Genomic DNA, 25,203 nt, shown 5'->3' with positions numbered 1-25,203 from the left:
GGACTTTGTCCCTGGAACTGATGTGCTACAATGCTGAGAACTATATTCTGCACTCTGTATCTTGCACTTTGTTTGGCTCGACTGTGTTACATATAGTAGTATCTAATTTGATTGGATAGCTTGCAAAACAAAGCTATTATAGACAATAGACAATAGGTGCAGGAGTAGGCCATTCGGCCCTTCGAACCAGCACCGCCATTCAATATGATCATGGCTGATCATCCATTCAGCACCCCGTTCCTGATTTTTCCCCATATCCCATGATTCCTTTAGCCTAAAGAGCTAAATCTAACTCTCGTTTAGAGATGCAACTCTTTGCAGTGTAGCATGTGATAACCAATTTGATTTAGAACATGTGTAAGAAGGAACTGCAGATGCTGGTTTAAACCGGAGATAGACACAAAAAGCTGGAGTAACTCAGCGGGACAGGCAGCATCTCCGGAGAGAAGGAATGGGTGACGTATTGGGTCGAGACCGTCTGTAGAAGGCTCATTACTTCTCTCCAGAGATGCTGCCTGTCCCGCTGAGCTACTCCAGCTTTTTGTGTCTTTCTTTGATTTAGAAGAGTGTGTGTGTGTGTGTGTGTGTGTGTGTGTGTGTGTGTGTGTGTGTGTGTGTGTGTGTGTGTGTGTGTGTGTGTGTGTGTGTGTGTGTGTGTGTGTGTGTGTGTGTGTGTGTGAATGTTTGCGTGAGCGTGTGCGTGAGCGTGTGCGTATGAATGTGTGAGTGAGTGTGAGTGTGTGTGTGAGTGTGTGCACGTGTGAGTGTGTGCACGTGTGTGAGTGAGTGCGCGTGTGAGTGAGTGCGCGTGTGAGTGAGTGCGCGTGTGAGTGTGCGCGTGTGAGTGTGCGCGCGTGAGTGTGTGCGTGAGAGAGTGCGAGAGAGTGTATATGCCTGGGTAATTCTCTTTCTGTTCCACTGTTCCATCGTTCCACTACTCTCTGTTTTCTTCTCTCTCTCTCTCTCTCTATCCCTCTCTCACTCAGCCACCTTCTCTCTTTCCCAGTCTTTCCCTTCAGCCTCTCTTTCTCTGAAATTCTATCTCTTTCTGTTCATTTGCCTCCATTCCCATCCTGTCTTAGTGCCCGCTCCCCCTCTCTCTGTATATGTCACCGTTTTTTCCATGCCTGTTTGTAATCCACACTCTGTTTTAGAAGATCTCTCTTTTTTTTCCCTTAACTAAAATAGGAAATTTCTCATGGGTTGTTGTTTTAAACTTTGGATGAACTAATGGAACAAGTTTGGTTCTTTAGTTATATAAGGAATTAACGTGGGAATCGCTCCTAGTTCTGCGGGAGAGAATTACAAAGCTTGGCTTATATATGAGCTATGATATTCATTTCATACCCTTCAGTTTTACAAGAAGGCAGTGTGGACTATCTCACCGCTAACATCTGAGTAATCAGAGCCAAGCGTAAAGATTCCATGGCCTTTTTTATTTTAAAACACCCTCGCCGTTATATGTTGGTATTGGTTTTGTTGTGCAATAAAAACTTTGAACATAGAACAGTACAGTATATGTAGAGGTACAACACCAGGAGACCCGGGTTCGATCTTGCCTACGGGTGCTGTCAGTACGGAGTTTGTACGTTCTCCCCATGACCTGCGCGGGTTTTCTCCGAGATCTTCGGTATCCTCCCACACTCCAAAGATGTACAGGTTTGCATATTAATTGGTAAATTGTCCCCAGTGTGTTTGTAGGATAGGGTTAATGGGCGGGGGTCGCTGGTCGGCACGGGCTCGGTGGGCCGAAGGGCCTGTTTCCGCGCTGTATCTCTAAACTAAATGAAACTAAACAGGCCTTTCTGCCCACAATGTCTGTGCCAAACATGATGCAAAGACCATCTCTTATCTACCCGCACACAATCCATATCCCTCCATTCCCTGCACATCCATGAGCCTATCCAAGAGTATTTTTAATGTCACTAACATATATCTGCTTCAACCACCACCAACATGGATAGTTTAAGAGGGAACTACAGATGCTGGAAAATCGAAGGTAGACAAGAATGCTGGAGAAACTCAGCGGGTGAGGCAGCATCTATGGAGCGAGGAAATAGGCAACGTTTCAGGTCGAGACCCGAAACGTTGCCTATTTCCTTCGCTCCGTAGATGCTGCATCACCCGCTGAGTTTCTCCAGCATTTTTGTCTACCAACATGGTTAGGACAGGTTTAGAGGGATATGGGCCAAACGCAGGCAGTGTTGATGGGACCAGTGTGGATGGGACATGTTGGGCGGTGTGGACAAGTTGGGCCGAAGGGCCTGTTTCCACTCTGTGTGACTATGAGCATCCATGGCAACACGTTCCAGGCACACACCATCATCTTTAAAAAAAAAACATGTCCCGCACATCTCCTTTGAACTTTGCCCCTCTCACCCTAAAGCTACACCCTTTTTTAATTGATTTTTCCATCCTGGGATAAAGCTCTGACTGTCTACCCTATCTATGCCTCCTTTAAAATGTATATACAGCTATCAGGTCTCTCTGCTACCTCTGTCATTCCAGAGAGTCTCTCCAACCACTGCCTGTATCTAATATCCTCTAATTTGGGACGACAGATGGCACAATGGGCTAAGTGTTCGGCTGGCAACCGGAAGGTAGCCGGTTCGAATCCCGCTTGGAGTGCATACTGTCGTTGTGTCCTTGGGCAAGACACTTCACCCACCTTTGCCTGTGTGTGAATGTGTGTGAGTGATTGGTGGTGGTCGGAGGGGCCGTAGGCGCAGATTGGCAGCCACGCTTCCGTCAGTCTGCCCCAGGGCAGCTGTGGCTACAGAAGTAGCTTACCACCACCGAGTGTGACTGAGGAGTGAATGAATAATGCGATGTAAAGCGCCTTGAGTATTAGAAAGGCGCTATATAAATCCCATCCATTATTATTATTAATACCCATCATAGAAGCTTACAGAATAATGAAAGGCATAGATAGAGTGGATGTGGAAAGGATGTTTCCACTGGTGGGAGAGTCTAGGACCAGAGGTCACAGCCTCAGGATTAAAGGGCGCTCTTTTAGAAAAGAGGTGAGGAGGAACTTTTTTTGTTAGAGGGTAGTTAATCTGTGGAACTCATCGCCACAAAGGGCCATCATCGGCTGTCACTCAAAATGAGTATGACTGTCCTCTCATGGAGGACGCCTGTGCGTGGCTTTGTTTAACGTGGGGAGACTGGTGCACAGACAGACACCCCACGGTCCTTGACAGATCTGGGTCAGGATCCAGTGGCATGGAGTCCAAGACGACCGGAGACCCTTTTCTGCTGCAGCCTTCATCCGCCTTCCCAGCCGTTGTGACGCTCCACTAAGGTCAGCCATCATCCTCCGCCTCTTCCACCATTGAGGTCTTGGTTGGATTGCTCTTTGTCAGAAACCACCCCCTCGACCTCACCGCCATGGGCTGTGGAGGCCAAGTCAGTGGATATTTTTAACGCATATATTTAAAACATTCTTGTTTAGGATGGGTGTCAGGAGTTATTGGGAGAAGGCTGGAAAACGGGATTTGGAGTCAGAGATCAGCCATGATTGAATGGCGGAGCGGACTCGATGGGCCGAATGGCCTAATTCTACTCCTATAACTTGTGAACTTGTGATCCAATGCAGGCTTTGTCTGCTTGCTATCCAGTCAAATCATACCAGACATGAGTACATCCAAGTTAAGGTTTTCAGAATGAAGAAGGGTCCTGACCCAAAACATCACCTATTCTATGTTCTCCAGAGATGCAACCTGACCACTGAGTTATTCCTTGCACTTTGTGTTCTAGGCAAGATTCCAGCATCTGCAGTTCCTTGTGTCTTCCACATTACACCTTTGGGGTTGGGGTTCACAAAATGACATGCATTCCTTGTGACCATCCACGGTGGTTGAACAACCCAAGGAGCCGCTGAATACAAAGTAGAACTCATCTCACCCTTGCCATCGGGAAGAAGGTACAGGAGCCTGAAAACTGTAACGTCCAGCTTCAGGAACAGCTTCTTCCCTACAGCCATCAGGCTTTTAAACACGACAACCTCTGAATAAGCTCTGAACGACATAGACTTGGGGCATTGGTTTTGACTTTTCGCACTTTTATTGTTTATTGTTTGTTTAGTTTAAAAATACAGCGAGGGAACAGGCCCTTCGCCCCCCCCCCCCCCCCTCCCCCCCCGAGTGTGCCCTGATTAGTGATCCCCGCACACTAACACTGTCCGACACACACGAGGGACAATTTACAACTTTACCCAGCCAATTAGCCTACAAACCTGTATGTCTATAGAGTGTGGGAGGAAACCGGAGCACCTTTGGAATAAAGGAATGGGTGATGTTTCGGGTCGAGATCCTTCTTCAGACTGAGAGTCAGGAGAGAGAGAGAGACAATAGACAATAGGTGCAGGAGTAGGCCATCCGGCCCTTCGAGCCAGCACCGCCATTCAATGTGATCAAGGCTGATCATCCACAATCAGTACCCCGTTCCTGCCTTCTCCCCATATCCCCTGACTCCGCTATCTTTAAGAGCCCTATCTAGCTCTCTCTTGAAAGTATCCAGAGAACCAGCCTGAGGCAGAGAATTCCACAGACTCACAACGCTCTGTGAGAAAAAGTGTTTTGTCGTCCCCGTTCTAAATGACTTACCCCTTATTCTTAAATAGAGATATTCTTAAATAGACATTGAGATATGGAAGGGTAAGGCGTGAAACGGGAGATCAAAGGGGATGAAGTTCTCAGAAAATGTAGCCCAGATCATTGTTAGCTGAGGGAAGGTGACAATGAGGCACATAATCAATAACATTTAATCAGGAGATGGGACATGTTGGGCGGTGTGGGCAAGTTGGGCCGATGGGCCTGTTTCCACGCTGTATGACGTGCATTTATACGGGGCGTTTACCAATCTCAGGACGTTCTCAAATGCTTTGCAGCAAATGAAATACTTCAGAAGTACACTCATGCTTGTAATGCGTCAACTGATCTTTGCTGCTGGAAAGGTCTCTGAAAATACCAACATGTTTTACACCATCGCTCATGCATTCCCTCAGCTAGAATTGACTGCAATAGTCCTGTCGGCTTGCAATAAATATGTTAAAATGACTGTCCAATTTTTTGTTTGCATGAGAAAGTCTTGTGATTGCGCTGCCTGAAAAAATGATTTGGGACCGACGCGGGTGAACCTTGGTAGAGGACACTTATAGGCGTAATGGCATCTAGTAACTCAGTTTAGTTTGTCCCTCTCACTGCCTCCTTCCCCCACTGAAATCATTCAAACTGACTGACCTTTCTCTCATGGCTCTGGCCTGTGAAGTATGGTGTTCTTTGAACTCAGTGGGGAAGCGCCCTTCAGCTGTTTGGACTTGTGTTTTCCTTTCACTTACCTCACTCGCGAAATATCCCCGATGATGCTCGGTCAGGGAAATTTATTTACGGACAGCCTAGTCAATTAACTAACGTCGGTTGTAATAAGGTCAATCCCCAAACAGTGTCACAAACAGGACGGGTGTCAGGGGTTACGGGGAGACGGCAGCAGAATGATGTTAGGAGGGAGAGATAGACCAGCCATGATTGAATGGCGGAGTAGACTCGATGGGCCGAATGGCCTTATTCTGCTCCTAGAACTTGTGAACTAATTGTTACAATGATATGGAAGATTGTTTACCACCAGGGGAGTCGGGGAGATGGCAGCCCTGCCGGCAGTCTGTTCGATTTTTCTTTCTTTTTGTTATTTTTTAGTGCGTTAAAAGTTTGTATTAATGTTCTTCGGTATGTTTTATGTGGGGGAGGGGGAGGGGATCGAAGAAACTTTTTTTCAGGTTCTTACGTTCCCGGGGATGTGATCAATTTTCGGATCACATTCTCCAGGCTCTGCGGCCTACCATAGCTGGAGCTGGAGGCCTCTTCGGACAGTCGTGAGCCCCACCGCGGGGCGCGGACTTAACGTCGGAGCGGATCCCTTGCCTGGGATTGCTCCCACCGTGATCACCGTGGACTTTACCATCAAGGGCTCGCAGTCTCGGGAGAAGCCAAGTCGCGAGCTCCAACACCTCGGAAAGCTCGATCAGCCCCGACGCGAGGTTCGATCGCCCGGCGCGGGGGAGCTGACATCCCCGATGCGGGAGCTGATCGCCTCGATGTGGAGGGCCCGAACGCCGCCGGCTACGGGAGCCAAGATCATCCCGTCAACTCGAGGCCCCCAACCGAGGAAGAACAAAAGGAAGGACTTGAACTTTTTTTCGCCTTCCATCACAGTGAGGAACGTGGAGGAGTCACTGTGGTGGATGTTCATGTTAAAATGTGTTTTTGAGTGATCTGTTGCTTTTAATTGTATGACTGACCTGGCCAATGAAATTCCTCGTATGTTGCAAAACATACTTGGCGAATAAAGTGTGATTCTGATTCTGATTCTGAAGTGCAATGGATGACACTAATACTGGAAATTGTAAATCCTATTCTGTTTGTTTGAGTATCATAGAATAATTTGGGGCTGCACGGTGGCGCAGCGGCAGAGTTGCTGCCTTACAGCCTCAGAGACCCGGGTTCCATCCTGACCATGGGTGCTGTCTGGACGGAGTTTGCACGTTCTCCTCGTGACCGCGCGGGTTTTCTCCGGGTGCTCCGGTTTCCTCCCACACTCCAAAGGCGTACAGGTTTGTAGGTTAATTGGCTTTGGTAAAAATTATAAATTGTTCCCCAGTGTGTGTAGGATAGTGTTAGTGTGCGGGGATCGCTGGTCGGTGAAAACGGACTCAGTGGGCCGAAGCGCCTGTTTCCACGCTGTATCTCTAAATTAAATAAACTAAACCAAATTCCAATGAAAGTGCAATGTATGAGATCTATACTGCAAACTGCAAATACTATTTTGATTGTCAGGGTATCATCGAAACATTTGGGGCAGCACGGTGGTGCAGCGGTAGAGTTGCTGCTTCACAACGCCAGAGACCCGGATTCCATCCTGACTACGCTCGCTGTCTGTATGGAGTTTGTATGTTCTCCCTGTGACCACGTGGGTTTTCTCTGGGTGCTCAGGCTTCCTCCCACACTGTAAATGATTGGCCTCTAGTAAATTGCCTCTACTGTGTAGGATGCAAAACTAGGATGGCATAGAACTGATGCATCGTTGGTCGGCATGGACTCGGTGGGCCGAATGGCCTGGTTCCACGCTGCATGTCTAAACTAGACCAAACGAAACGTCTTGGTAACAAAATGTGAATCGACAGAATGCAAAAATCTGAAAGGCGTAGAAGAGACTGCACGGTGGCGCAGCGGTAGAGCTGCTGCCTTACAGCAAATGTAACGCTGGAGACCCGGGTTCGATCCTGGCTACCGGTGCTGTCTGTACGGAGTTTGTACGTTCTCCCCGTGACTTTGTGTCACTGTCTCGCTCTGTCTGTCTCTCTCTGTCTGTCTGTCTCTCTCTGTCTGTCTCTCTCTGTCTCTGTGTCTCTCTGTTTCTCTCTCTGTCTCTCTCTCTCTGTCTCACTCTCTGACTCTCTGTCGCTCTCTCTCTCTGTCTCTATCTTTCTCTGTTGCTCTCTCTGTCACTCTCTCTGTTGCTCTCTCTCTGTCCCTCTCTCTGTCCCTCTCTCTGTCCCTCTCTCTATCTCTCTCTGTCTCTATCTCTCTCTGTCTCTATCTCTCTGTCGCTCTCTCTGTCACTCTCTCTGTTGCTCTCTCTCTGTCTCTATTTCTCTCTGTCTCTATCTCTCTCTCTGTCCCTCTCTCTGTCCCTCTCTCTATCTCTCTCTGTCTCTCTCTCTGCCTCTCTCTTTCTCTCACCCGTCACCAAAATACTTGTTGTCGTTTGTCTTAGCCTTGGATCATCAGGCTGTCAGAGTGTGACCTTTTAGCAACGGACTCATTTGGCAGTTCCACACTGACAAGACTGTAATAAGTGCTGCCCATCGCAATGGTAACAGCAGAGTACATTGATCTCAGTGTTATGCTTCAAGCTGTCTGACTATGAAAAGCAATAAGCCCATTTCTTCGCTGGGTGAATTACTCTAGTATTCTTGGAAGTTGCTTCTGCTGGTGCAGTGATTTTGCATACAAGTTCTGATTTTTTAGCTTGGTTTAATTTAGAGATGAAGTGCGGAAACAGACCCTTCTGCCCACCGAGTCCACGCCGACCAGCGATCCCCGCACGCTAACACTATCCTACACACACCAGGAACAATTTACAATTTATACCAAGCCAAGCATATGGATGGACAAGGTTGTGTCTCACCAATCTGATTGAGCTTTTTGGAGGCCAGTGACTAGTGGTGTGCCTCAGGGTTCGGTGCTGGGCCTGTTACTGTTTGTCATCTACATCAATGATTTGGATGAGAACATACATGGCATGATTAGCAAGTTTGCAGATGATACAAAAGTGGGTGGTTTTTGCAGATAGTGAAGATGGTTGTGAAAGATTGCATCAGGATCTGGATCGATAGACCAGGTGGGCTGAGGAATATGAGATGTTACATTTTGGGAAGTCTAACAAGGGCAGGGCCTACACAGTGAATGGTAGGCCTCTGGGTAGTGTTGTAGAGCAGAGGGATCTAGGAGTGCAGGTGTATGGTTCCTTGAAGGTTGAGTCGCAGGTAGATAAGGTGGTCAAAAAGGCTTTTGGCACATTGGCCTTCATCAGCCAGAGTATTGAGCATAGAAGTTGGGAGGTCATGTTGCAGTTGTATAAGACGTTGGTGAGGCCACATTTAGAGTATTGTGTTCATTTCTGGGCACCATGTTATAGGAAAGATGTTGTCAAGCTGGAAAGGATACAGAGATGATTTACACGCATGTTGCCAGAACTAGAGGGTGTGAGCTATAGGGAGAAGTTGAGCAGGCTGGGACTCTATTCCTTGGAGTGCAGGAGGATGAGGGGTGATCATATAGAGGTGAATACGATCATGAGAGGAATAGATCGGGTAGATGTACAGAGTCCCTTGCCCAGAGTAGGTGAATAGAGAACCTGAGGACATAGGTTTAGTTAGAGTGATGGGGAAAAGATTTAAAAGGAATCTGAGGGGTAACTAGTGTAGCTGGGACATGTTGGCCGGTGTGGACAAGTTGGGCCGAAGGTCCTGTTTCCACACTGTGTCACTCTATGACTCAATCAACCTGCAGACCTGAATGTCTTTGGAGTATGCAAGGAAACCGGAGATCCCGGTTTCTCCAGTGTGAATGATAGTGTTAGACAATAGACAATAGGTGCAGGAGTAGGCCATTCGGCCCTTCGAGCCAGCACCGCCATCCACTGTGATCATGGCTGATCGTCCCCAATCAGTACCCCCGTTCCTGCCTTCTTCCCAGATCCCCTGACTCCGCTATCTTTAAGAGCCATATCTAGCTCTCTCTTGAAAGCATCCAGAGAATCTGCCTCCACCGCCCTCCACCAGCAGAGAATTCCACAGTATCACAACTCTCTGTGAGAAAAAGTGTTTCCTCATCTCCGTTCTAAATGGCTTACCCTAAAAGGAGTGAACAGGGTTTGTTGTTGGAGTGGACTCGATGGGCCAAAGGGCTTGTTTGTATCTCTAAACTAAAAGATGATATGACCAGGAAGTTTGGTGAACCATTTTCCTATTTGTTGGCAAATGTGGAATGCACAATTTATAGAAACTTTACTAAAGCACAATACTTAGCCTGTTTGTGAAATTATAATGAAAAACAGTCATGTTGCTGGTCATAACAGTGTCATTAATCAAATTCTGCCAATTGGCTTTCTTCCTGAGCACAAATAAAATTGGCTCAGTAAAACTGTAGTTTCACACTTGGTGTGTGCATATCTCTCAGTGATGTCCCAAATGGGGGCGGCACGGTGGAGCAGCGGAAGAGTTGCTGCCTTACAGCGCCAGAGACTCAGGTCTGTACGGAGTTTGTACGTTCTTCCCGTGACCTGCGTAGGTTTTCTCCGGGTGCTCCGGTTTCCTCCCACATGGGGCGGTCACGGTGGCGCAGCGGTAGAGTTGCTGCCTTACAGCGAATGCAGCGCCGGAGACCCGGCTTCGATCCCGACTACGGGCGCTGTCTGTACGGAGTTTGTACGTTCTCCCCGTGACCTGCGTGGGTTTTCTCCGAGATCTTTGGTTTCCTCCCACACTCCAAAGACGTACAGGGTTGTAGGTAAATTCGCTTGGTAAATGTAAAAATTGTCCCTAGTGGGTGTAAGATAGTGTTCATGTGCAGGTATCGCTCGTCAGCGTGGACTCGGTGGACCGAAGGGCCTGTTTCCGCACTGTATCTCTAAACTAAACTAAACTAAAAAAAACTCCAAAGCCATACAAGTTTGTAGGTTAATTGGCTTGGCAAAAATCCAAATGACCCCTAGTGTGTGTAGGATAGTGTTAATGTGCGGGAATCTCTGGTCGGCACAGACTTGGTGGACTGAAGGGCTTGGTTTCGCACTGTATATCTAAACTAAACTAATCACACTCTGACCTTACTGCTTTATGGAAATCATTTGGCCTGTTGGAGTAGACTATGTTGTAAACGTAAACATGAAACCAAGTGCACTTCGCAAACTGAATGTGCTTCAGTGAATCGGGAAAGCTGATATGGAAAACCATGGGGATTCCTTGCACCTGTCACAGAAACACATGTCCTCGGGGAAATCTGTTGAAAGGGCAGTCTAGTGCATCCGGACTAATATCCATGAAGTTACCCCTCAGATTCCTGTTAAATATTTTCCCCTTCAACTTAAACCTATGTCCTCTAGTTCTCGATTCCCCTACTCTGGGCAAGAGACTGTGTCTAGTCGATCTTAGCTCAGTTTAGAGATACAGCGTGGAAACAGGCCCTTCGGCCCATCGGATCCGCGCCGACCAGCGATCCCCTCACATTAACACCATCCTACGGCCAATAGGGACTATTTTTACATTTACCAAGCCAATTAACCTACAAACCTGTACGTCTTTGGAGTGTGGGAGGAAACCGAAGATCTCGGAGAAAACCCACGCAGGTCACGGGGGAGAGCGTACAAACTCCGTACAGACAGCACCCGTAGCCAGGATCGAACCGGGGACTCCGGCGCTGCATTCGCCGTGAGGCAGCAACTCTACCGCTGCGCCACCACGACCATCCTAATCTATTCCTCTCATGATTTTTTACTTCTATAAGATCACCCCTATTAAACACTTCCAATGGATTGGAACAATATGAAGTAATGGAGTACTTTTAAGTCTGCTAGCTAGTTGGCACAATTCCTCTTTTGGGAAATAACAGTTCCAAAATTCAATGTTTACACAAGAACTAAACGATGAAACTCACTTTGCAACGAAGCTTCTCATGCCATTGGCATGACTAAGCTGCAGTGTGAAAGGTTTCAGTGCTCTGCTCTCGATTCCAAGTATACCCAGCTAATGTTTCAGCAAGCAGCGAAGAAAGCGAATGGCATGTTGGCCTTCATAACAAGAGGAGTTGAGTATAGGAGCAAAGAGGTCCTTCTGCGGTTGTATGGGGCCCTAGTGAGACCACACCTGGAGTATTGTGTGCAGTTTTGGTCAAAGGCTCCTCTAGTATCTTTGGTTTTGGTCCCCTACTTTGAGGAAGGACATTCTTGCTATTGAGGGAGTGCAGCATAGGTTTACAAGGTTAATTCCTGGATGGCGGGACTGTCATATGCTGAGAGAATGGAGCGGCTGGCCTTGTATTCTCTGGAGTTTAGAAGGATGAGAGGGGATCATAGCATTCTCATAACATCCTCCTCACAGTTCACACTGCCACCCAGCTTTGCAGATTTGCTAATGTTACTTTGAACCCCTTCATCCAAATCATTGATGTATATTGTAAATAGCTGCGGTCCCAGCACCGAGCCTTGAGGTACCCCACTGGTCACTGCCTGCCATTCTGAAAGGGACCCGTTAACCCCTACTCTTTGTTTCCTGTCTGCCAACCAATTTTCTATCCATGTACTGTCTTTCCTCTGACTGGTTAGCACGCAACAAAAGCTTTTTATTGTAACTCGGTACACGTGACAATAAACTGAACTCAAAACTCAACTCAAAATGCAACGGCAAAACTCAACTCAAAATGCTTTCAAGAGAGAGTTAGATAGAGCTTTTAAAGATAGCGGAGTCAGGGAAGGAAGTCAGGAACGGGGTACTGATTGGGGATGATCAGCCATGATCACATTGAATGGCTGTGCTGGCTCGAAGGGCCGAATGGCCTACTCCTGCACCTGTTGTATATTGTCTATACCTGCCAACATGGTTGACTCTTAACTTCCTCCTCCATGGTCATTGATGCACACACAAATCCAAGAAGGGGTTTGGGCACCACGGTTGCTGCCTTACAGCGCTTGCAGCGCCAGAGACCCGGGTTCGATCCCGACTACGGGTGTTGTCCGTACGGAGTTTGTACGTTCTCCCCGTGACCTGCGTGGGTTTTCTCCGAGATCTTCGGTTTCCTCCCACACTCCAAAGACCTACAGGTTTGTTGGTTAATTGATGGGATAAGTGTAAATTATCCCTAGTGTGTGTAGGATGGTGTTAATGTGTGGGGATAGCTAATCGGCACGGACTCGGTGGGCCGAAGGGCCTGCTTCCGCGCTGTATCTCTAAACTAAACTAAAGGGATAAAAAATAAAAAAAGGGACAAGCTCATGGCTAATCCATCATCTGGCTGACATTAGATAGACCCTTGTTAAAACTTTCATGAGTGAATATACCTTTAGATCCACATTTTATTGTCATTTAAAGTCATTAATCTTCTCAAAGAGCGCATATCCTGTTGTTAAGGGTGGAAGGGAAGTTGAAAAGGCCTACGGAAGAATGCAAAGTATTCTAAACATCAAGCCAACTGCAAGCTAGACAACTCCATAGTAAACTTCATGAAGATTGGAGCAATGATACAAGGTTCTGTGTTGACTTAAAGTTTGCCTGGAATGAATAAGCAAACATTCCATGTGTCCAATGACCAACTTCAAGTTTTAAAGAAATAACAAATTTCATTGTTATTTTTCACAAATGTCGCTGTTATGATTGTGGATGATCAGCCATGATCATGTTGAATGGCAGTGCTGGCTCGAAGGGCCGAATGAATGGCCTACTCGTCCACCTATTTTCTATGTCATCAGGTAACTGAACGATCCTACCGCAACCAGGGAGCAGTCCTAAACTGTTATCTACCTCTTTCGTGACCCTCGGACTGTCCTTGATCGGACTTTACTGGTTATACCTTGCACTGAACCTTATTCCCGTATCGTGTACACTGCAAATGGCGCGATTGTAGTCATGTATTGTCTTTCCGCTGACTGGATAGCACGCAACAAAAGCTTTTCACTGTACCTCGGAACACGTGACAATAAACTGAACTGAAACTGAATTGAACTGAACTGAAGAAAGAAAACAAGATTAGTTTCAGAGGACTAAGAATGTCCTTTTCCCCCAAACTCAAGCCAGAGCAAAAGATTTTGTTTTTGGAATTTGCTAACTCTAGCTAAGAGAATGTAAATGGACACATTGGCCTTCATCAGCCAGAGTATTGAGTATAGAAGTTGGGAGGTCACGATGCAGTTGTATAAGACGTTGGTGAAGCCCATGTTACTGGGAAGATGTTATCAAGCTGGAAAGGGCGCAGAACAAATTTACAAGGATGTTGCCAGGACTCGAGGACCTGAGCTATAGGGAGAGGTTGAGTAGGCTGGGACTCTATCCCTTGGAGCTCAGGAGGATGAGGGGTGATCTTATAGAGGTGTACAAAATCATGAGAGGAAGACATTGGGTGAACGCAGTCTCTTGCCCAGAGTAACATCAGTACCTCCACTATGTTGTGTTAATTAGGGATCGGCACGGTGGCACAGCGGTAGAGTTGCTGCCTCACAGCGCCAGAGACCTGGGTTCCATCCTGACTACAGGTGCTGGCTGTATGGAGTTTGTACCTTCTCCCCGTGACCTGCGTGGGTTTTTTCTGAGATCTTCGATTTCCTCCCACACTCCAAAGAGGTAAAAATTTGTACGTTAATTAGCTTGGTATAAATGTAAATTGTCCCTAGTGTGTGTAGGACAGTATTTATGTACAGGGATCGCTGGTCGGCACGAACTCGGTGGGCCGAGGTGCCTGTTTCCATACTGTATCTCTAAACTAAACTAAACTAAACTAAACTAAACTATACTCGAGGAATAGGAACCTGAATAGGGCTCGTAAAGATAGAGGTGTTAAGGGATATGGGGAGAAGGCAGGAATGGGGTACTAATTGGGGATGATCAGCCATGATCACAGTGAATGGCGGTGCTGGCTAGAAGGGCCGAATGGCCTACTCCTGCACCTATTGTCTATTGTTTACTTAAAGTAAAGTTTTAATTTTGGACAACTAATTTCAAATTGATCCAATTGCAGTTTTCAGGTTTAATTTAGTTGAGTTTAGAGATACAGCACAGAAACAGGCCCTTCGGCCAACCGAGTACATGCCGACCAGCGATCCCCCCATACACTGGCACCTATCCTACAGACAAATTACAATTCTCACTGAAGCAAATTAGCCTACAAACCTGTTCGACTTTGGAGTGTGGGAGGAAACCGGAGCACCCGGAGAAAACCCACGCGGTCACGGGGAGAACGTACAAACTCTGTACAGACGGCACCCGTCGTCAGGATCGAACTCGGGTCACTGGCGCTGTGAGGCAGCAACTCTACCGCTGCACCACCGTGCTGTCTCAGAGTGCAATGACGTTGTAAGCAAATGGTGAAGTATTGAAATAGCAGAACGCACTTTAAATTAGGAATTGAGTCAAAACTAACATTCTGGTGGAATTTGTTGTATTAGCCAGAGAGGCCTGGGGAATGAATCACCAGCAAAGTATACGGCTGAGACTGTGTATGCATTTCTGGAGGGACTGGGGATTATCTGTCATGATAAGAAGCCAGGAAGATGAAGCCAGTTCTTGCTGCTGAAAACCAGCCAAAGCTGATCACCACAGAAAAAAACAGCATTTCTTTCAAGGTTTTTTCTGCATTTCTGTCATTGTTAGTCTTCTCGCACTTGTTCCTGTACAATACTAAACTTCTTTGGAATTTCGCTTGAGCAGCTTACAACCCAGCGGTATGAATATTGGTCTCTCTAATTTTAAGCAACCCTTGCACTCCCTTCCTCATTCCCTCCCCCACCCTAGGCGTCCTGATAGTTGCACTGTTTGCATCCTCGTATCCCTTTGTTATAACCACTTCCCCAGCCAACAATGGACCATTGTGGGCTCTATGACTCTATTAAGAAGCAATCAGACAGGTACATGGATAGGACAGGTTTAGAGGGATACGGGCCAAATGCTGGCAGGTGGGGCTAGTGCAGCTAGGACATGTTGGTCGGTGTGGGCAGGTTGGGCCGAAGGGCCTGTTTCCACGCTGTATCACTCGGTGACTCTATCTGTTGCCAACCCGGCTTTGCTCTGGCCTTTTCTTACCTCCAGCTCCCTCCCCTCTATTTTCATTCTGAAGAAGGGTCATGACCCGAAACATCACCAGTCCTTTTTCTCCAGAGATACTGCCTGACCCACCGAGTTACTCCAGCACTGTGTGTCATTCTTCGGTGTATAGCCTTTCGACACAACCTTATTCGGAACTGTGTCAATAGTCCACCAGCCTGTTTTGTGTAGATTAAGTAAACCTAAAGCCCACATTGATATTCTCAATGAAAAACACAGAGTGCTGGAGTAACTCAGCGGGTCAGGCAGCATCTCTGGAGAACATGGATAGGTGACGTTTCACAGAGTGCTGGAGAAACTCAGCGGGTCTGGCAGCATCTGTGGAGAACATGGATAGGTGACGTTTCACAGAGTGCTGGAGTAACTCAGCGGGTCAGGCAGCATCTCTAGAGAACATGGATAGGTGACGTTTCACAGAGTGTTGGAGTAACTCATGTCAAGTCAAGTCAAGTCACATTTATTTATTTAGCACATTTAAAAAACAACTCTCGTTGACCAAAGTGCTTTACATTTGTTATAAGAATGGTATAAACAAACAAACTACATACATATATACATATAGCCCTCGCTCAGAGGACGTCAGGAAAGGCTTGGGAGAACAGATAAGGTTTTAGTCTAGACTTAAAGGAGACGATGGAGGGGCAGTTCTGATGGGAAGAGGGATGCTGTTCCACAGTCTAGGAGCTGCAACCGCAAAGGCGCGGTCGCCCCTGAGCTTCTGCCTAGACCGCGGGACATTCAGCAACCCCAAGTCGGCCGATCTGAGGGACCTGTAGGTGGTGAGAAGACTTTTAATGTAAGTGGGTGCAAGCCAGCGGGTCAGGCAGCATCTCTGGAGAAAAGGTGTAGGTAAGGTTTCGGGTCAGGACCCTTCTTCTGACTGACTCTCATCCGTCAACCAAAGAAGGCTTCAAATCCAAATTCCCTGAAACCAATCCATGAATCCTAATATCCGATCCACACTCCGTTCTCTAAACAATGGATATATTTTAGTGCACATTTCTGAGGTTTCTTTAGTATAAATGTGCACATGTAATACATGTGACAAGTCACTTTAATTTCAAGTTAGAGTCATAGAGTGATACAGTGTGGAAACAGGCCCTTCGGCCCAACTCGCCCACACCGGCCAACAATGTCCCAGCTACACTAGTCCCACCTGCCTGCGCTTGGTCCATAACCCTCCAAACCAGTCCTATCCATGTACCTGTCCAACTGTTTCTTAAACGATGGGATAGTCCCAGCCTCAACTACCTCCTCTGGCAGCTTGTTCCATACACCCACCACCCTCTGTGTGAAAAAGTTACCCCTCAGATTCCTATTAATTCTTTCCCCCTTCACTTTGAACCCATGTCCTCTGGTCCTCGATTCCCCTACTCTGGGTAAAATACTCTGTGCGTCTACCCGATCTATTCCTCTCATGATTTTGTACACCTCTATAAGATCACCCCTCATCCTCCTGCGCTCCATGGAATAGAGACACAGCCTACTCAACCTCTCCCTAGAGCTCACACCCTCTAGTCCTGGCAACATCCTCGTAAAAACTGTTTCATGTGTTTTGTGTTTTTATGACTGTTGGCAGATCAATTTCCCTCCTGGGATAAATAAAGTTCGATCGTATCGTATGTTAGGAAATACAAACAATTCTAAACACAGGAATGAGGCAAGCCAGAATAAGTTGCCAGGACTAGAGGGTGTGAGCTATAGGGAGAGGTTACGTAGGCTGGGATTCAATCCTTGGAGCGCAGGTGGATGAGGGTGTGATCTTATAGAGGTGTACAAAATCATGATAGGAATAGATTGGGTAGACGCTCACAGAGTTTCTTGCCCAGAGTAGGGGAATAGGGAACTAGACGACATAGGTTTAAGGTTAGGGGGGAAATGTTTGCTCACAAAGGGTGGTGGGTATATGGAACGAGCTGCCAGAGGAGGTGGTTGAGAGAGTTACTATCGCAAAATCTTAGCAACATTTAGACAGTTACATAGATAGGATCGGTTTAGTGATTAAACGCAAGCAGGTGGGACTAGTGTAGATGGGACATGTTGGGCGGCGTGGGCAAGTCGGGCCAAATGGCTTGTTTCCACAGTGTTTTACTATACTGTGACTAATCGAGGCAGCATGAGGCAGTAGTTGAACATTTAAAATACACTCTGACAGGTACATGGACAAGAAAGATTGAGAGAGATATGGATCTAATGCAGGTAAATGGAACCAGCTTAGATGGAACCAGCTTAGATGGGGCATCTCGAACGGAACGGATGAGTTTAATGTGGATAAATGTGAGGTTATCCACTTTGGTGGCAAGAACAGGAAGGCAGATTATTATCTGAATGTTATCAAGTTGGGAAAATGGGAAGTACAATGGGATCTGGGTGTCCTTGTTCATCAGTCAATGAAAGTAAGCATGCAGGTACAGCAGGCAGTGAAGAAAGCGAATGGCATGTTGGCCTTCATAATGAGAGGTTGAGTATAGGAGCAAATAGGTCCTTCTGCAGTTGTACAGGGCCCTAGTGAGACCACACCTGGAGTATTATGTGCAGTATTGGTCTCCAAAATTGAGGAAGGACATTCTTGCTATTGAGGGTGTGCAGCGTAGGTTCACGAGATTAATTCCCGGGATGACGGGACTGTCATATGCTGAGAGAATGGAGCGGCTGGGCTTGTACACTCTGGAATTTAGAAGGATGATGGGGGATCTTATTGAAACATATAAGATTGTTAAGGGTTTTGACACGCTGGAGGCAGCAAACATGTTCCCGATGTTGGGAGATTCCAGAACCAGGGGTCACAAAAGACAATAAACAATAGACAATAGAAATTAATTGTCCAAACTTAAAATAGACAATAGGTGCAGGAGTAGGCCATTCGGCCCTTCAAGCCAGCACCGTCATTCACTGTGATCATGGCTGATCATCCACAATCAGTACCCCATTCCTGCCTTCTCCCCATATTCCCCGACTCCGCTATCGTCAAGAGCTCTATCTAGTTCTCTCTTGAAAGTATCCAGAGAATCGGCCTCCATCGCTGTCTGAGGCAGGGAATTCCACAGACTGTTTAAGAATAATGGGTAGGCCCTTTAGACGTAGATGAGGGAAAACATTTTCACCCAGAGGGTTGTGAATCTGTGGAATTCTCTGTCTCAGAAGGCAGTGGAGGCAGGTTCTCTGGATGCTTTCAAGAGAGAGTTAGATACAGCTCTTAAAGATAGCGTAGTCAGCGGATATGGGGAGAAGGCAGGAACGGGGTACTGATTGTGGATGATCACAGTGAATGGCGGTGTTGGCTCGAAGGGCTGAAAGGCCTACTCTTGCACCTATTGTCTATTATCTATTGACGGCCTGTTTCTGTGCTGTGTGACTCTCTGATTAACTGCACCATATAAAAGCCAAAACAGATGGCCTGAATCAACATAATGCGGTTCCAAACTGTTTCCAATTTAAATTAAATGTCAAAGTTCTCTGAATGAGATGTTGTTCTGCTGGACGTTATTTCCCACAGTTCGCTGCACAATTAATTTTAAGCAAATTGAATTATTTTAAGTGAAGTCTAATATAATAGAATCATTTTTCCTGATGCAATTTTCCATTTGGCAGCAGGCATTGTTTTGTGAGATATGTAAAATAAAATAGTTAAATATATGGAAAGGGTGCAGAGGAGATTTACGAGGAAGCTGCCAGGACTAGAGGGTGTGAGCTATAGGGAGAGGTTGAGCAGGCTGGGACTCTATTCCTTTGAGCGCAGGAGGATGAGGGGTGACTGTACAGAGGTGTATAAAATCAGGAGAGGAATAGATCGGGTAGATACACAGAGTCTCTTGCCCAGAGTAGGGGAATCGAGGACCAGAGGACGCAGGTTCAAGGTGAATGGGAAAAGATTTAATAGTTTCAAAGGTTTCAAAGGTCTTTTATTGTCACGTGTACCAATTAAGGTACAGTAATATGCAAATTACTATACAGCCATACTACAAAAGCAATAAGACACACACCTACATAAAAGTTAACATAAACATCCACCACAGTGGATTCCCCACATTCCTCACTGTGATGGAACGCAATCAAGTCTAATCTTCTTCCTCTTTATTCTCCCACGGTCGGGGCATTAGAACTATCCGCAGTTGGGACGGTGAAGCTCCTGTGGCTTGCAGTTCCCAAAGTCGGTCTCTGACCAGAAACCGTGGGCTCTACAATGTTAACTTCCGCAAGGACCCGCAGTAGAGCTCAGAGGTCGATCCCTGGCAAAGGGATGGCGGGCTCCACCATGTTAAGCCCACAGGCACCCGCGGTGGAGCGCTCAAAGTCGGTCTCCAGCAAAGGCCGCCAACTCCTCGATGCTAGGCCGCAGTGCGGATGGAGATACGAAAGGGAAACAAATCGCATGTCCGTCGAGATAAGAGATTAGAAAAAGTTTTCACCAACCCCCCCTCCCAACTGCCCCGCCCTACCCACATGAAGCAAGCTAAAGAACACAAAAAACATATATTTAACACATACTAAAAAAACAACGAAGGAAGGGACAGACAAACTGTTGGCGAGGCAGTCAATACTGGCGCCACCCGAAGGATAGTAATCTGAGGGGGTAACATTTTCACACAAAGGGTGGTGGGTGTATGGAACAAGCTGCCAGAGGAGGTAGTTGAGGCTGGGACTATCCCAACGTTTAAGAAACAGGTAGACAGGTACATAGATAGGACAGGTTTGGGGGGATATGGACCAAGTGCAGACAAGTGGGACTAGTGTTGATGGGACACGTTGGCCGGTGTGGGCATAGTTGGGCCGAAGGGCCTTTTTCCAGGTTGTATCACTCTATGACTCTATAACACTGTATTTCAAGTTTCCATTCGTAACTTGAAAGGGAGCTGAAGGCAGAGTGGAAAGTAACCTTTGAATTGGAATTGTATCCAAGGTTAGAAAGGGGACGACAGCTGAAGAATGGGTAAACATGAGGGGGGGGGGGGTGATGCAGCTCCTCTCAACAACCAGCGTAGGCCCAATGGGGTGAATGGCCTCCAATTACAACAAGGGGCGGCACGGTGGCACAGCGGTAGAGTTGCTGCCTTACAGCGCCAGAGACCCGGGTTCGATCCTGTCTACGGGTGCTGTCTGTACGGAGTTTGTACGTTCTCCCCGTGACCGTGTGGGTTTTCTCCGGGTGCCTCCGTTTTCCTCCGACGCTCCAAAGACGTGCAGGCTTGTAGGTTAATTGGCTTCTGTAAATTGGTCCTCGCGTGTGTTGGGTAGAACTAACGTATGGGGTATTGGTTGATCAGTGTGAACTCAGTAGGCTGAAGGGCGTGAGTCCGCGCCGACGAGCAATCACGCCGTACGATAGCTCTAACCTACATTTTAGGGACAATTTACAATTTTACCAAAGCTAAAAGAGGGCAGCATGGTGGCACGGCGGTGGAGTTGCTGCCTTACAGCGCATTCAGCGCCAGGGATGCAGGTTCGATCCCGACTACGGGCGCTGTCTGTAGGAGTTTGTACGCTCTCCCCGTGACTGTGTGGGTTTTCTCCGAGATAATAGACAATAGACAATAGGTGCAGGAGTAGGCCATTCGGCCCTTCGAGCCAGCACCGCCATTCAATGTGATCATGGCTGATCATCCCCAATCAGTACCCCGTACCTGCCTTCTCCCCATATCCCCTGACTCCACTATCTTTAAGAGCCCTATCTAGCTTTGGTTTCCTCCCACACTCCAAAGACGTGCGGGTTTGTAGGTTAATTGGCTTCTGTAAATTGTCCCCAGTGTGTGTAGGATAGTGTTAACGTGTGGTGATCGCTGGTTGGTGCGGACTCGGTGGGCAAAAAGGGCCTGTTTCCGCGCTGTATCTCTAAACTAAACTAAACTACACTAAAACTAATTAACATACAAACCTATACATCTTTGAGATGTGGAAGGAAACTGGAGAAGACCCAAGTGGTCACAAGGAGAATCTACCAACTCCGTACAGATAGCACCCGTAGTCAGGATCGAACCCGGGTCTTTTGGCCCACGTCTGGGTGGGCCGAAGGGCCTGTTTCCATAGTGTATCTCTGAACTAAACTAAACTACACTAAACTAAACTGATGTGTGTCTGATGTTTGCCTTGAATCCGTAGGTGACACCTGGAAGCAAGGCTTCACTGGCTAATCTCTCCCCAGGCGATGTTATTCTGGCCATCGATGGAGTGAGCACAGACAACATGGCTCATGTTGATGCACAGAACAGAATCAAGGCTGCAAACGACATGCTGAGCCTCAAGATCGACAGGTTGGTGCAGCAGCAGACAATACCACATACTCAATGAGTCAATGATACTTTATTAGACAATAGACAATAGACAATAAGTAAGTAAGTACATTTTTATTTATATAGCACTTTTAAATCAAATCAAGTTGAAGCCAAAGTGCTTTACTGAGGAAAAAAATTTGATTACCATACATCCATATAAAATAAAAAAGAAGAAAAAAAAGACACAGTACACTGTAGGATTCAACATGAACGTCCCCCCAACAGCAGAATCAACACTTTCCACTGTGAGGGAAGGCATCAAAAAGTCCAGTCCTCCTCCTCCTCGTCATGGTCCACCCGAGGTCGGGGCCTATTTGCGCATGGGTGTGATATTCGGCCCTTCGAGCCAGCACCGCCATCCAATGCGATCATGGCTGATCATCCACAATCAGGTCCTGCCTTCTCCCCATATCCCCTGACTCCACCATCTTTAAGAGACCTATCTAGCTCTCTCTTGAAGGTATCCAGAGAACCGGTCTCCACCGCCCTCTGAGGCAGAGAATTCCACAGACTCACAACTCTCTGTGTGAAAAAGTGTTTCAGGATGTGGAGAGGATGTTTCCACTAGTGGGAGAGTCTAGGGCCAGAGGTCATGGCCTCAGCATTAAAGGACGTTCCTTTAGGAAGGAGATGAGGAGGAATTTCTTTAGTCAGAGGGTGTTGAATCTGTGGGATTCATTGCCACAGAGGGCAGTGGAGGCCAAGTCAACGGACATTTTTAAGGCAGAGATTGAGAAATTCTTGATTAGTACGGGTGTCCGGGGTTTATGGGGAGAAGGCAGGAAAATGGGGTTAAGTGGGAGAGATGGATCAGCAATGATTGAATGGCGGAGTAGACCTGACGGGCCGAATGGGCTGATTCTGCTCCTATCACTTATGAACATGATCTTGGTACAGTGAAATGCTTTGTTTTTGCACACAACTCATGAGCGGACTAGATCGGGTAAACGCAGCGAGTCCTATCCAACACTCTAGGGACAATTTACAATATTACCGAAGCCAATTAACCTACAAACCTGTTCTACCTGGGATATGGGAGGAGACCAGAGCACCCGAAGAAAACCCACTAGGTCGCAGGGAGAACGTACACACTCCGTACAGACAGCACCCGTAGTCAGGATGGAACCCGGGTCTCTGGCGCTGTGAGGCAGCAACTCTACCGCTGTGCCACCGTGCCCACCCCCGTAATGTTCTATATTTTATGTTCTCCCGATTCTGTGTTTCAGTTCTCACCTGCTTCCTTTAAAATCTTCAACTGTGCTGAATGAGTTCAACTTCCTAAACCTTGCGTCTGGTTCCTTGGTCATTTATGACCAAATCTGCAGCATCCTTCAGCATCCAAGGTTCCCGCACTTTACTGTCCCTGCCTTTCTGATACGATACGATAAGGTAGAACTTTATTCATCGTAGGAGGGTCTGCCAGCAGTACCTGACTGCGGATGCTGTCTGTATGGAGTTTGCACGTTCTCCCTGTGACCTGCATGTGTTTTCTCCAAGATCAAAGTATTCAAAGGTTTTTATTAGTCACATTCACATACACCAAGGTGTAGTGAAGTGAAATGCTTTTTGCCATTTTGCAGTACACAAAAGAATACAGACATAACACCAATGAGAGTCTTAAACACAAAGAACATCCCCCCACAATGGCTCCCTCCATGAGGGAAGGCACAAAGTCCAGTCCCCAACCCCAATTCACCCATAGTCGGGCCTATTGAGGCCTCCACAGTTGCCTCTACGGAGGCCTGATGTTCCTGGCCGTTCTCGCCAGGTGATGTTGCTCCGGCGTCGGCAGAGTCCTCACAGCGGCTTGGGAACCCTGGAATGGCCGCCTCCGTACTGGAGGCCGCGGCTTCTGAAGCCGACAAGGCCGCGCCGGTTGGAGCTCCACTACTGGCGATCTCGCCGCGAGATCCCAGGCTCCCGGTGTAAAGTTCGGCCCCGCCGCTGGCCGCTCCACAGTCCCGCAGCTCCGCAATGTTGTTCCCGGCGGTCTCAGCTCACCGGAGCTCCAGCGCGGCGACCCAGGCAAGGCATCGCCCGCTCCACGATAGCGCTCCAGCGCTGTGCCGCCGCCGAAGCCGAGGTTCTGGGCGGTCCCCGACAGGAAACGCCGCTCCAGGCCCGCTGGTAGGCCGCGAGGACGGGTCGAAGCTGCAGCCCGGAGAAAAGCTGCCTCTCCGACCAGGTAGGGACCCTGAAAGGTAGTTTCCCCCTTCCCCCCGGTTTCTCCGGTTTCCTCCCACACGTCAAAGGCGTACAGGATTGTAGGTTTCTTGGCTTGGTAAGTATAAAAATTGTCCCTCGTGTGTGTAGGATAGTGTGTAGTGTACGGGCATCACTGGTCGGTGAGGACGCGGTGGGCCAAAGGGCCTGTTTCCACGCTGTATCTCTAAACTAAACTAAAGTCATAAATCACAACAATATACAGGAAACATGAAATTAAAATGACGTGTGGAACGTCCAGGATTTGGATGTGCAAAGATTTAGGGGGGATGGGTGGGTGGAAGGGGGGGGGGGGGGGGTGGGGGGGAGAGGGGAAGGGGAGTCAATCTACTCCACGACAGAAGGGGAGGGAGTTGTACAGTTTAACAGCCACAGGGAAGAAGGCTCTCCTGTGTTGTTCTGTCCTGCATCTTGGAGGAACCAGTCTGTTGCTGAAGGTGCTCCTCAGGTTGACCAGTGTGTCACGGAGGGGGTGAGCTGTATTGTCCAGGAAGCTCTGCAGTTTGAGGAGCATCCTCCCCTCCAAGACCAACCTCCCATGAATCCAACTCCGCCCCCAGGACGGAGCCAGCCTTCCTGATGAGTTTGTTGATCCTGTTGCCGTCCGCGGCCTTCACCCTGCTGCCCCGGCACACGGCAGCAAAGGAGATGGCGCTGGCTACCACCTATTGGTGGAACATCTGCAGCATCTCACTGCAGATGTTGAAGACAATAGACAATAGGTGCAGGAGTAGGCCATTCGGCCCTTCGAGCCAGCACCGCCATTCAATGTGATCATGGCTCATCATCCCCAATCAGTACCCGGTTCCTGTCTTCTCCCCATATCGCCTGACTCCACTATTTTTAAGAGCCCTATCTAGCTCTCTCTTGAAAGCATCCAGAGAACCTGCCTCCATTGCCCTCTGAGGCAGAGAATTCCACAGACTCACCGCTCTCTGTGAGAAAAAGTGTTTCCTCGTCTCCGTTCTAAATGGCTTACTCCTTATTCATAAACTGTGGCCCCTGGTTCTGGACTCCCCCAACATCGGGAACATGTTTACTGCCTCTAGCGGGTCCAAACCTTTAACAATCTGATATGTTTCAATGAGATACCCTCTCATCCTTCTAAACTCCAGAGTATACAAGCCCAGCCGCTCCATTCTCCAAGGAGCGGAGCCTTCTCAAAAGTACAGGCGGCTCTGTCCCTTCTAGTACAGGTCCCTCAGCGTTCCTGGACCAGTCCAGTTTACTGTACCCACAGTAACATGTTGCTCATGAATTCTGACCAGCCGGCCTTGGAAGGACTCCCACATACTGACGTACTCAACAACAGCTGCTACCCATCCACTCTCCACATCTCCTGCCAAA

At 47.7% G+C, this 25,203-nt stretch overlaps 1 protein-coding gene across 4 annotated transcripts in view; it reads left to right on the top strand.

The window, feature by feature from the left end:
- pdlim3 (PDZ and LIM domain 3) overlaps positions 1-25,203 on the top strand; it is a 57,056-nt gene that overhangs the window by 9,836 nt on the left and 22,017 nt on the right. For all 4 annotated transcript variants that reach the window (XM_033018568.1, XM_033018567.1, XM_033018566.1 and 1 more), the window contains exon 2: positions 21,461-21,612. In XM_033018568.1, the coding sequence (XP_032874459.1) occupies positions 21,461-21,612 (152 nt within the window). The remainder of the gene's footprint in view (positions 1-21,460; positions 21,613-25,203) is intronic.

Source organism: Amblyraja radiata, chromosome 3 (assembly GCF_010909765.2).
Source record: "Amblyraja radiata isolate CabotCenter1 chromosome 3, sAmbRad1.1.pri, whole genome shotgun sequence".
Lineage (NCBI taxonomy): Eukaryota > Metazoa > Chordata > Chondrichthyes > Rajiformes > Rajidae > Amblyraja > Amblyraja radiata.
This window is presented reverse-complemented; position numbering and strand designations above follow the sequence as displayed.